General features: G+C 35.1%; 1 protein-coding gene across 1 annotated transcript; it reads left to right on the plus strand.

Annotated features, from left to right (window-relative positions):
- Window positions 1-11,970: 11,970 nt before the first annotated feature.
- Window positions 11,971-13,694, plus strand: LOC130746593 (dof zinc finger protein DOF1.7-like). Its single transcript, XM_057599269.1, has one exon. It carries the CDS (start codon window positions 12,185-12,187, stop codon window positions 12,851-12,853), a length of 669 nt encoding a protein of 222 aa, XP_057455252.1. The 5' UTR covers window positions 11,971-12,184; the 3' UTR covers window positions 12,854-13,694.
- Window positions 13,695-14,241: the final 547 nt, after the last annotated feature.

Below are 14,241 nucleotides of genomic sequence, written 5' to 3' on the forward strand. Positions count from 1 at the left end.
TACATCAAGAAGAGATCAAGAAAAGAATCATAAAATATACTATATTTAAATATTTTAAATTGAATTGATCTCTTTAATTTTGTTACTTTTAAATATTGTGCTATCAATTTTGTCACATTTTCTTCTTCTTCTTCTCAAAACTATCAATTATTAAAGTCGTTTCTTTTCCATATTTTTTTTTTAATATGTGGATATCTTTTTATTATACTCATTGATTCATAAAGGAATATATTCTCAATTTACGTTTATAATGAGTGCTTGATTTTAAAACTAGATACTACGGAAAATTTTTATATGATATCAATTGATTTTGAAGCTCTTAATAAAACTAGAATCGAAGGGTAATTGTAGAAATATTTGTATGTGGATGTACTATTTTATTTAGTACATAAATCTTTATTAAATCTTAAAGGATTTTTTTTTAAAGTGTAAATATTTATGAGATCATGAAGAGAGTATATTTAAGAATAATTCTATGAGTTTGTTATAAAATTATTTTCGTTATTTATGACAAACAAATTTATTTACATGTATTTGAACTTCCTTTTTGTATGATAAAAGAATATTTAAACAAACTTAGTTGTTTGAAATAAACAAAAGAAGACCTTATAGTCTTTTGTCAATACATTATAGTTCCTGAAGAACTATATCGTTATCATTGATCAAGTTGATTGAAAGATATGTATCTATCATGTAAGCTACAGAAGTAGCTATATTAAGGAAGGATTGAGATATTTCCTGAAGTGAATATCTCAACAAACATGACAAAAGTTGTGATCATTTATATCAACGCATGGTTAAATGTCCCTGAAGGACATCCAATGACATATATGGTATTGTTTCATGAAATGAAACTTTTGTGGTGGCTCTCTAGAAGAAGCCTATGAAATTTCAAAGCAATATTTTAAAATGGATCATTGACACTCTTGAATAGATCCATAGATCAATAACATTATATTTTTGCAAGAAACAACCCAAATGCGGTTGTAATCATAGAAGTGATATTTTAATCAATGGTTGATGTGACCATGATAATGACTCCTTATATCGGAAGTCTTCCTGACACAATGTGGTGGTCAGTCGACGTGTCCTATTGGCACGGTGATGAAGCAAATTGCAGTGCAATTGCTAATAGCTTGCTGAGGGGGAGCATAATAATGTGTTTGTGACTCACACTTAGGGGGAGAATGTTGAGAATTAAAGTGTGAGTTACAGTCTCACATTGGCGCATGATCTCATGCTTTCTACTCCCCTTATCACCCCCTAAATTGATATCAAAGTATACAAATATAAAGAGCATATATAAACATTGTTGCTAGATATTGCTTGGATCGGTAGTAATCCAGAGATGTCAAACCTATTGAGTTTTTTCATGCGATGGATATGCGTTAAAGGAAATTATGAGATGTAATACTCATCTTGTGACACAACTGTCATGTACACAAATTCCTTATTAATTTGAAAGTCTTGAAGGACTTTATTTACATCTAATTGATGTAACGATAAACTATGGGTTGAAAATATCAAAATCCTTAAAGGATTTAAAACGTCAGAAAATTTTACTTCAAACATTGAAGTATTATTTTGAATGAGAAAGTTCTATATATGGAACAAAGTGAATGTGATTGGCATGACCGGTTAGACCATCCCGAGTCTTATGATGCGAAAGTATATGAATTCATATGAGCACTCATCGAAGAACCTGAAGATTCTTCAATATAATGAATTCTTATATCTTGTTCTCATGACCAATTAATAATTGGTAAAATATATGAGTTTGAATCCCGCATACTCTTGAGTATATTAGATGCGATACATGTGCACGTATTCACTCTTTTTAAGAGTCATTTAAGTATTTCATAAATTTATCGATGCATCGACTAAATGACCTAATATATGTCATCAACTCTCAATATTGATAGAGTGAAAATTCCAACCTTGATCAAGTTGGTAAATGACATGATTTTGAATATCTAGTTGCACATGTTCGTATTCAAATGATCTAGCTGATTTGTTTAATTAAACGCCTCATATTTATGGCTAGATAATTACATATGAGAACAAATAGCCTTATTTATGGACATGTGATTTTGCAATTAGCAGCATTGACACGCATCAAGCCAACAATTCATTAGAATTCTCCCCATTGTAATTGGTTCATGGTCAGGAACCTAATATCTCTCAACTAAGAATTCTCAATGTGCGTTATATATTTTCAATTGCTCCACCACAACGCACTAAGGTGATACCACAAGGAAAGCTGAGATTATGTAATCAATTTGAGCCATTACCGATAGATATTTCATATCTTACTTGTTGTTTCTCAGCATTAGGGGGAGATGAAATTAAGCAGCTCTGAAAATTTGTAAAGAATGCATATGTATACTCGCACTATGAACCAGAAGTTCAAAAGATGCATTCTCTGACCTAAAAGGAATTATTAAATTCCTTATATGCTGCAAATACCCTTCTCTAACTTGATATCCCAGTTGGAAAATTTGTCATTATTATTAGGTTAAGGCATGCCTAAAACTTGGTTCAACAATATATATCCTAGAGAAGGATGATGGTCTTGTTGAGGAGGCAAACTATCTTGAAAAGTGTAGAGACTACAAAAATGTTTATTCCTCCTGAAGAGGTTCAGGTACCTGTAATTATTTATTTAAGAGATCTCATATGATTATGTCTCTACAAGTTAACACAAGGAACCAAGAACATGAAGAATTGTCGACATGGTGAAGTAGCGCTCAATATTAGAAATATGTGCGAGAATCTTGAACCCGAAAATGAATGGGTGTGATTGACCATAAATAGAAAGAAGCAATTCATTTGCTGAATTTAAGGGTCTTTGGACCTCATATCTATACCCTAAAGGTATAAAGACGATAAGGCTTAAAGAGTCTTTGTAGTAAAGTGAAATAATGTTGTCATATTTAAGTCAAACAAGTGACAATCGTGGTGGATATTTGGAGTTACAACTTATTGGTATGGCTCACTTGAGATTGATATCTCTATAAAACTCCTTGAAGATTGTAAGATGCCTAAAGCACACAATTCATGTTCTCAACAATGAACAAATTACTAGATTGAGGCAATCTAGATGATTATTTTCTTAAGGACGGTCACAAAAATGACCCAACAATCTCATGCATATTTATGATGAGATATGAGATTGTTTATGTCATAATTAATGTTTATGACAATGATTTATTGAGACTCTAGAAGAGCTCACAAAAGCTGTAGATTTGCTAAAGAAAGAATTTGAGATAAAAGAGTTGAGAATGAAACTTTTGTCCAGCCTTATCAATTGAGTATCTAAAGGATGAGGTATTTATGTACCAAAGGACTTATATTGCAAAGGTACTAAAATGATTCTATATGGACAAATCATGTCCACTGTGTACTCTATTGATTTTAAGGTCATTAAATGCAAATAAAGATCCTTTTAGACCTTGAGAAAAGAATGAAGAATTACTTGATCCTGAAGTACTATATCTTAGTGCTATCAAAGCATTATTGTATCTTGCTAGTCATACTCGACTTGATATATCATTTGCTATTAACTTATTAGCAAGATATAGTTCTTCACCTACACAAAGACATTGGAATGGAAAACAAGTGTTTCGTTATCTTAAAGGCACATTAGATATGAGTTTATTTTTTCCCTTTATGTCCAAGCTTAATCTAATTGGTTATGCAGATGTTGGATATTTGTCTAAATATCTCAAACAGGTTACTTGTTTACATGTGGAGGAACAACCATTTCATGGAGATCTGTGAAAGAAACTATGATAGCCACCTCAGCTAACCTTGCAGGAATATTAGCATTACATGAGGCAAGACGAGGATACGTTTGGCTGAGATTCGTGATTCAATGCGTACTTGATATTGGTGATTTGTCCTCTTGAAAGATGCCGCCAACAACTATATATGAAGATAATACTACATACACTACTCAATCAAAAGAAGGATACATCATGAGAGATGGACAAAGCAAATATCACCGGAGCTTTTCTTCACTCATGATCTACAAAATAATTGTGACATAGACATCCAACAAATTCGCTCAAGTGATAATTTGACAGACTTATTTACGAAGACTCTTCCAACTACAACATATGAAAAGCTTGTGCAGAATGTGGGAGTTCGTCGGCCTAAAGATTTCAATTAAAATGCATTGTACTCTTTTTTCCTTAACCATGTTTTTTCCCATTGGGTTTTTCATGGTAGGGTTTTTAATGAGGCAATGTACAAAGACGAACTATAGAATGATGTACTCTTTTTCCTTCACTAGGTTTTTATCCCACACTGGGTTTTCCTAGTAAGGTTTTAATGAGGCACATTCTTAAGGGATGGTCATCTAAGGGGGAGTGTTATGAATATTTGGATGCCCATCAGAGTTAGGAGTCCATGGGCCATGCCCACATGTATACTTGTTCAACACTCTAAACCTAATAGTATAAATACAAGGGAGTCTGCACCTAGCAGAGCATCTCCATCACACTATTTCTCTATCTTTTGTTCCTCTATTCTCCTCTCTTATTTAGTTGTTTACTCTTTATTCATAACACACATTTCTTTTTCTTTTTTATCTTATTTTTCATACATTTTTTCTTCTTATATCTCTCTTTTACTCTTATATAATCATCTATCATATTTCTCTTATTCATTTCTTAACTCACCAGGTTGTATTTTTACTTTTTAGTGTGTGAGCAAAACATTATTTTTTATTTTTTATTTTTGCATCTCATGCTAAGAATAAATTTTTCTCCAAAAAAAAAAAAACTTTTAAAAAATATTATACTTATCACAAATCTAGCTACTTTTGATAAAAAAAAATGTTTTAACACAATGTAGTTATTTTCAACTAAACTCTATATTAAACAAGCATTAAAATTCCAAGGGCTATGTTTCTTTGATTGCTTACACCATTTTAAAACTCCAATCATCATTTCCCTGAGAGATGAACAGAGAAGCATGTGTGTTTAATTTTTTATCAAATTGAGATTTGAGAAGAGAGAGTATTGATTGTAACCCAACAAAATAATGTGGAAAAAATCATTAATCATGTATAAAAGGTGTAAAATTTGAATGAGGAGAGCACATCTTTGAAATCATAGTAGCACACGTTTCATTGCGATGATCATTGTCCATTTAGTGCTAAGGGTAAGGGGTCCTAATCCTTCAATTTTGCGCACGGGCATTGTGCCTCTTCCAGATGAATGGTGGGTACTCATCCTAGTGCTCAACCGAACCCATAATTCCACTCTCTTTAGCTGAGCCGTTCAATTAATTCCATGATTTCCATCCAACCCTACCATATTCTTCTTCAGCGTGCGTGCGTTTGGATATGCTTTAATTTCAATTCACATTAGCACACATTTCAGTGGTTTAAAAAAAACACATTTTATATAAATAAAAGAGTTGATTAGATGAAAGGTTAATTAGTTTCAGACTTCCAATAATATATATAGCTGCATTTAAATTTACCAAGGATTTTTTTTTTTAAGTTTGTATTCCTTAAGAAAAAGTATTTGAAATAGAGAAATAGGATACGGCACCCGACAGTGTAAATTTTTTTTACACCATCAACCGACTAGATTGTAAGGATGTGTCACGTTAATTAATGAAATTAAATAAAAAAAGGATTTTCTCACATTCTTAAAATCTGATTGGTTGACGGTGTAAAAAGTTAGTATTCCTTGAAGAAAAAAAGTATTTGAAATAAAGATAAATGACGGGATAGTTCTAACATGTTCCATTTTGTCTAGTGGTCCACGTGGTGAGTCTAGTCATCTAAGTGGAGTCCACGTGAACTTTTTCAAATTGGTTTTGATCCTTCAAATTTCTTTCATCAGTTTTGGCCGGTCTTTCTCCCCTCTCCCTTTCCCCTTCTTATTCTTTCTCTTTGTTCCAGTTGATTACTAAGTTAAAAGGCTCAATAGCATTGCAGTCGACCCAAATGACTCGATTTTAAGCAAATGTCATAAGGGTGGATTGGATGACTTAGTAAAGGAACATCTCGTCTCATCCAATGTCCGAGAGGGCGCACGACGATTGAGATACAACCTCTAGTAAGGTATCCTAGAGCCAATTGTACGCTTGAAATTAAAGCGTCTTCCTAAATACTTCCCTTTGACCTGGAGAGGCAATGACAACATGCATCGAGCTTATAAATATAGGTGTAGTCGTTCATTTACAGAATATGCTATTCATTCTAGCAAATCTTGAAGTCATTTTTAGACTTTGAGACTCACTTTTTACTCTCTTGCTAACTTAAGTGTCAGAGTGTCTTTTGCAGGTAGCCCCCACGCCATGGTCCAACAACTCCACATTGCACTCCTCGCCACTCTTGACTGTGCTCTGTTGTAGAGACCGAGGAGAATCTTTGAGTTTAATTTTACTTTGGGAAGAACATTTTTCCTCCGCCCACCCATTAGCACACCTACCACCAAACCCCACCCCTCAAAGCACTCTTCCTCTTCATCCCCCTCTGCCCCCTCCCACATTCACCTTTCTTCTTTTTTGCTACACTCCATAGCCATCTCTAGTATCTAGTCACCATTTCACCGAGAAGCCCATCTTGGAGCCACACACATGCTGGTGAACTAACCAAAACACCCAAGTTACTCAAACCTGAGCCACCATAACTTTTCATGCAATCCTCTCAAAAATCACTCAAACCTAAGCCTCTACTAGGCAATGGGTAGAGTATAAACCCGCCAGATGGGTATGGATTAGTGGGTACGGATGCATGTACGGGTACTATAGTACGCAACCCGCCTCATACGCGCGCACACTTTATTAATTATTTTTATTATACATATACACCCACTTGGAAGTATATATATCAACAAACTAAACTCAAGTTATAATTTTTTAACTTACTCTTTTAAAAATGAATGATTTTGCTTATTAAATATTTGGATAATTTTTTGTATTTTTAATTAATGTTTTTATTCTATAATAGTAGTTATATTATTTTCTGTTGGAGAATGAAAATTGTATATTTCGTTAACTAAATTGCGGGTATTGGGTACGGGTACATGCATATAGGTACTCAGAGGGTACGAAGACGGACATTCAAATTGCTACCCACGCGGGTATTGCGACGAGTACGAGTATCTTTTGAAAACGCGGGTACGGAGATAAGTACTATAGTACCCTACCGGCCTACCCATTGCCATCTCTCACCTATATTTTCTGAGGGAATATGATATATTAACATTGATTTAAAGTGGAATTGCTTTCATTAAAAAGTGATCAAATGTTTATTTAAAAATATAAAAAATTTATGAGAATGAGAAATGTTTTAAACGGGTTATAATCAGACCAAGGATTATACTACTATTACTATAAAAAGAGTTATGATATATACACACATATCCACTTTTTTTTCATTTTCATTGCTATTTATTTCTCTTTTCTCTATTAATCAAATCATCTATCACATTTTTATTTTCTCTCTCCTTGCTTCTTATATCTCTCTTACTCCACCTCTCCACACCTCAAAATGAGGTGTGAAGATATAATTATTCCTATAAAAACAAAACATTAAAGATTGGTAGAGACATCTAAAATATATGTAAAGAAATATAATAAATGAGATATAAGATTTGATATGAATGGAAGAGAATTGTTTTGAGTACTAAGGGATTGAGCGTATGGAGAAATATTTATATTTGTTAAGAAACAGTTACTCATTTGATGTCATGTTAGATTCTTGGAGAATTCATCTTAGCTAACAATGGTAGAATACATTGAGAAATTAAAAAAAGAAAGAGAAAGATGATGAAGTCTTCGGTGGGTCAGCTTGTTTAGTGAAGCACCATGGTTCACTCCATTTTACTGTCTTAAAATATAAAAATAACCTTTTAACAAATAGATATTCCAAAAATACCATTTTCTCTTTTCCACCACACCTCCTCCGCCATGTATCTTCCGGCCACCACACCATGTCCAGCAAAGCAATAATCGTGATAGGTCATGGGTCCAATTTCTTTGCTGTGGACCTTGGTCCCTCTGCTCCCAACTCTTTTATTTTTTCTGGTTTTTAGATCTGTGTTCCTCTCACTGGTTTTAGATCTGTCTCATCCCTTCGATTATGGCTTTGATTGAGATAGTTTTCCTTCGATTAATCCGGTAAACACCGTCATCACAACTAGTTCACATCCTCTTCTTCGCCACCATGTAGCCTCCCTTCTCCGCCTATGCACTTAGTTCTGGCTGCCGAAGATGAGATGAGAATCTGGAGATGGAGAGGATAAGAGGCCATCATCAACAACTTTTGTCGACTTCTTCTTCACCGAAATTAGCCCTCCGTGCTTCTCACTTCCGCGACAACCATTATTGCCGGCGGCGATGCTGGAAGCGGCAAGCGAGTACAGATCTGAGCAGATTTGGAAGACAACGACTCTCTCTGGAAACCTCAGCGATGTAAACGATGGTTGCGGAATCCTGATTGTGGTTCTGTCATTGGAGATCTTGGTGGTGTTGGTCGACATCGGGGTTGAAAGATCTCCACCGGAATCACACGTTTCTGCTGAACTTGACGTCACGGCGGAGAGCTTGGAGGAGGTGCTACCGGCGAACTTCTGGTCCTAGTGTCGTCGTACATGAAACCAGAAGCTTCTAGAGCGTGGAGCTATGGAGGAAAAGGACATTATTGGAAATGTCGTTTTAAAACTGATAAAATCTAAACCATTGAAATTTTTAATAATATATCTAACGGTGTATATAAAAGTGAACCACCGTGGTTCATTTTTCAACTGAACCACGGAAGACAACACCGAGAAAGATACCAAAAAAATTGTATATAAATGTTGTTATTATTTGATGATACATAAATCATGAACTGAAAATAGAAACAAAGAAATTTCTCCTCCAAAGTCACACGCGTGTAGGATAGGAAGGAACCGATGGGGAGGAGGAGGACAGTGAATCAAATCGAAGGTGCCAGTGCCCCCCACTGGCTCACACACACGTCATACGCATTATGATTACAAAAAGACAAAAATGTTTCCCATGAAAGCACAGTACCAGACACCAGTACTATTATAGCTGTCTGTCACTGCAGCAGAGTACTCACTGCCCGGAGGGTTCCGCCACGTGTTGCCGGTGACATTGGCCTTGGGTGGGGTTTTGGATGACGGTAACTCAACGCAACGAGACATCCAGACGCAACGAGACATCCAGATTCTGATCGATCTTCCCGTGGAAACAACAAATCATGATGTTGCTTTGCTTTGCTTTGCTTTGTTAGCACGCGAAGAGAAGACCCTAATTGGCTGCCTCGGCTACACCTCGAACATTGGGTCATTTGCCTCCAACTTCCCCCAACTCATCTCCAATTAAGTCATTAACCTTCAACATGTGTCGTTCAAGGTTTTCTTTAGAATAGTAAATAACTAAATATGAAGAGTTCAAGTTTTTCTTTAGAATAGTAAATAACTAAATATGAAGAGTAAACATATCAATATTCATTTTTTTTTTTTAAAGAAATCAAATATATTGATTAAATGGACGGTGGTATTGACGTCAATATATCAGTAGACACAAGCGGAGACACCTGCAAAGGAAACTCTTCAATCCAGACAGACCCTGGGAAAGAAGAGGCATTTCTAGTCAGAAAGTCTGCAATCTTATTGCCAAAACGACGAACAAAATTAACAGAAACATAATTAAAATGAGAAGCTAAAAATGGTGCTTCTTATCAATATTCATCCCTAATAATAATTATTATTATTTGTTTTTCTAAAGACATCTCTAATTATTATTAGAAGTAGTTGGATTATCTAAATCGTGCTTCTTAGTTGGTTAAAAAAATAATAAGTTGATGATTACAAAAATACTCTTAGCCCTTATTTCTCTTCCTCTACCTTTCCCTCCACCTCAGATCGATGGATTTTCAGTGTGGCAAGAACGATGGAAATTGAGGCCTTTAGTATCTGCAACCACATCGGTCCATATCTCATCTACCCAAGCTCTAGGCCACAACAATCTCAATTGTCCAAAATCTATGGCCCACACATTGGTGGTTGCGAATTTATGTTGCGACCACCAGACACATATCCACTAAGAAGATACTGGGGGCAATTTCCCCCCACAAAAGTTTTGAAGTTAATGAATACCATATATATAAAATGTGTTAATCTCCTATAATTGAACATTATGTACTTATTGTCTCCACTAACTCTTTATATTTTAACATTACATGGTTTGGATTTGTTATTGGCGACCACCGACGTAGGCGATGCTTCACGACGAGAAATGAGTAGAGACAACTCTCACAAAATCATACTTGCACGGGTAAGAGAGGGCAAAGACAATGCATGTTTGAAATCACTAAACCTTCCCTTAAGGAATAAATGGTCGGAATCACCATAAATTAAGGGGCATTAGGGGCTTAACCTAAACCCCTTTTCCCAAACCTAATAGAACTGCCCAACACAATTCATAGTCGCTAGAGAGCCAAGAGAAAGAGGGACAATGAGGTTGGTTGTGAGTGGCTAGGCATTGCATCAAAAGGTTGTTTTGTCGAAGGTGCTTTACTAGGTTAGGTACCACAATGCTTCTTTCTCCTATTTTCCCATATTTTTTTGTTAACGAGATTAGAAGTCTTATGAGTAGAGATGAGTGGTTAATATGAGGTGTATCCCGCGAGATTGTAACACTTCAGCGGATTGTATGGCCAAATCTGCAGTTAGGTCCCCTACTCTTGGAGTGAGGGTGCTTGAGTCTCTGTTTGATGAGTTAGAGGCTTTCATTCTCAGAGATAAGATGAGAGCAAGTTAGTTTTGCTTTTATGTTTTTTTATAATCTTCCGATGAAGCAAAAAATATGTATTATATTTACACTCATGAAAAACACTATTTTTTTAATCTATTTATCTGCATGCACATTACATAAAAATATATAATATCAATCACTTTTTATTTTTTTTAAGGAAGCCCACTCTAGTTTTTTTTTTTTTTTGTTTTAAGCAAGATCACTCTAGTTACCTATAATAAAATGGTGTAGACTAAACATTATAATACAAGAATATAAGAAGAAATGAGTAGAGGAGGTAAAATGGGTATGACTCGCTAGATCAACCTATTTGGCATACTTTTTTAGCGGATTGGATCGAGATTTTAAACCCAAGTTTTAAAAGTGAACTAACATAACTCAACTTGCATTTTGGCAGGTCAATAACGGGTTGGTTAGGGCCTGCCAGTCAACCCATATTTTCACTTCTATTTGTAGGTTATGTGTTATATTAAATTTTCATGATTACATGACATTCTTGTTTATAATTGTTGGTTGATTATTATTGGCTGAAGTAAACTCTTATTGATGATTGTAAAACACATCTAGTAATATTAAGATTAAGTGAGTATCTATCAAAGAAAATGTGACTTTTGCCAAAGATTAAGTGAAAGTCATTTACACTTACACTTGATAGATGCTATTGGGGTTACATCACGGTTTTTAGTAAAAAGGCATGGTAAATGTTTGTTTGATATTGTCATTGATGAAACTTTTTTGTTTAGCTTATAACCTTTTGAAGATAAAGAACAAATATAATATTGTGATGATTCTTATTTTTACATATGTTAACATACAAAAAAATATAAGATTTCTCAAAATTGATCATTGTAATTTTTTTATTTCATTACATTCTCTAATTGGGTCACTAATCGACTCGCGCGGGCCTTCAAAATATAAGTTGAGTTGCGATTTCAAACCTAAATACTAAAAATGGGTTAGCTCAGCTCTTCCCACATTTGGACAGGTTAATGATGGGTCAAATCCAACCTGCCAACACTTATTATCACCTCTAGAAATAAGTGGTATGGTATGTGATAAGAAACTAGAGTATAAAACAAGACATGAAAAAAACTTGATAAAAATAAATGATAAGAGAAAATGAAACATATTAATATATTATAAATCAAGATATATCCATATTCCAACCAGTCCATGTCGACAACAGTAACTGGTTAGATAGAGAAGGCAAAATTATGATTCTATTTGAAGTCTGAGCTTGTGGTCTCCCCACGCGGATAAACTGAGTGGCAATCATAACACAGAGCATTCTTCCTAAAACCCTCATCAATCTCTTCAACTTTCTTCACAAATCAACCAAAACCATTTCCACAAAGCTCTCAAAAACTGCTTCAAAATCAACAACACTTTTAGCAGGATGCAAGACCCAACAGCAGCATTTCAACAACCCATGAAGCCCCAGTTCCCAGAACAAGAACAACAGCAGCTGAAATGCCCACGTTGTGACTCCATCAACACCAAGTTCTGCTACTACAACAACTACAACCTCTCTCAGCCACGCCATTACTGCAAGAACTGCAAAAGGTACTGGACCAAAGGTGGCTCCCTCAGAAACATCCCAGTTGGTGGTGGCTCCAGAAAGACCACAAAGCGTTCATCATCAACCTCCAAACGTTCTTCTTCATCATCATCTTCCCCTTCACCTTCAATCTCTTCTGCAACAAATCCTGCAGCAACAGTGTCTGAACCGACCCGGGTCCACACTGACCCGGTTGGTGGAGGGAGTTTGAGTTTCAGTTCTCTTCTTGCATCAAATGGGCATTTTGGGAGTCTCTTTGAGGGTATGAATTCAAGCATGTCAGGTTTGAAAATGGTGAAAATGGGTGAGTTTGGGGAGAATGTGATGGGTTCTGACCCGGTTGTGAAGTCGGGTTCGGGTAGTGACCCTGAGTTGGAGATGCAGAGTAATGGGAGCTCAGAATGCTTTCTGGGTATGAGAAATGGTGATTCAAGCTCTTGGAATAATGGTGGTGGTTATGGTTGGTCTGATCTTGCAATGTACACACCTGGCTCCAGCTTTCAGTAGAAGAAGCAGAGCATAACAGAGCCTTTCTGGCTTAATCTTAATCAAGCTGATTGTTTCAACTTTCAATATTTATACTCATGACACTATCATGACACTATGGTTTTGTAAAGTGTTATAGAATTTGCTCAAGGCTATGCATACCACCATAGCATGCAGCTATGGAGGATCATCATCATACGAGTAATACCCTCTAGGTAATATCTTCTTATTTTTCTTAATTTTAATATTATATATATTTATATATGCTTGTGATTGGATTGGAAAAGGAAGGAAGATTGGCTCTTGAAGCATGATGTGAATGTTTTTAGTTATTTCAATGACTTGGGTCATCTCTCACATTATGTTTTTGCATAGCTCTTGAAGCATCCATGGAAATTTGGCAGTTTGCATGACAAGTTTTTGTCATATTGTGCATTATATTTCCATATTTGAGTGAATGTGGGGGTTATACCGGAAACATTTATCTCTTGTTTATCCCTTGTCGCCTTGTTTTTTTATTCATAAGTTTCTTTAATTAATGTGAGTGTGTTATTTTATTTTTGTCAAAGGGTGTGTTTGTTTCACAATTCATACAAATGTAAAAGCACATTTACTTTAGTGCATGTTTGTTTAAATGATAGGTGAATGTAATCTAACTCCTCACATCAGTTGACCTTTTGATCTCTGAATGTGTGAGAATGAAATTTGGTGAAAGAGCCAACAGAAAATCAGAGTTAATCTATCTCACCAACTCCATTCACATAAAGCACATTGAAATTGGTAATTTGGCATTTCAAACAACAAAATGTGATTGGATATTTGGATGTACCAATTAATGTGAAAATCAAACATTTGAATACCAGTTGATGAGTTGTGTGCAAGGTGGAAATTGTTTTCATCTTACTAGTATATATGAAGAGAATGTTCAGTCTTTTTTTTTTTTAAGATCGTGAACTTTTTTTCAAATTTGAAAAGGATTTGCTTCAAGGGGAGAGTAGTTTAGTGCGTGACATATGGATCTTTCAAGATTTTAAATTGCGGTTGTGATTGTCAATGTGTCGCATAATTGTAAATAAATGTGGGTGTAATTGCACTCATGCGACAACTTCAAAACTACTAGAATTGCAGTATATTACAACCTAGAATTTAAAACCTAGAATCATATTAGTCTATTTGACATTGTTAATCTCACAATTCAAAGTTTGTGGCTTCAGCTTTCCAAGTTTTGTTTAGCTTCTTTCAACGGATTTCAGCTGAAATATGTGCTATAATGGCATATTTTTTTTTAGTCAAAATGGCTTGCTAAGCCCCGTCAAAAGAAGGCTAAAAATTCAACCTATTCTACGGTCCCAAGAAGTGTTTGTTGAATTTCTTAATGGATTTGTGATCATGTTAGTTCTCAAGTGGTC

Source organism: Lotus japonicus, chromosome 3 (genome assembly GCF_012489685.1).
Source record: "Lotus japonicus ecotype B-129 chromosome 3, LjGifu_v1.2".
In the NCBI taxonomy this organism is placed as follows: domain Eukaryota; kingdom Viridiplantae; phylum Streptophyta; class Magnoliopsida; order Fabales; family Fabaceae; genus Lotus; species Lotus japonicus.

Excerpts from the sequence above, each read along its gene's own strand:
- LOC130746593 (XM_057599269.1), top strand. The coding sequence starts at position 12,185 with ATGCAAGACCCAACAGCAGCATTTCAACAACCCATGAAGCCCCAGTTC.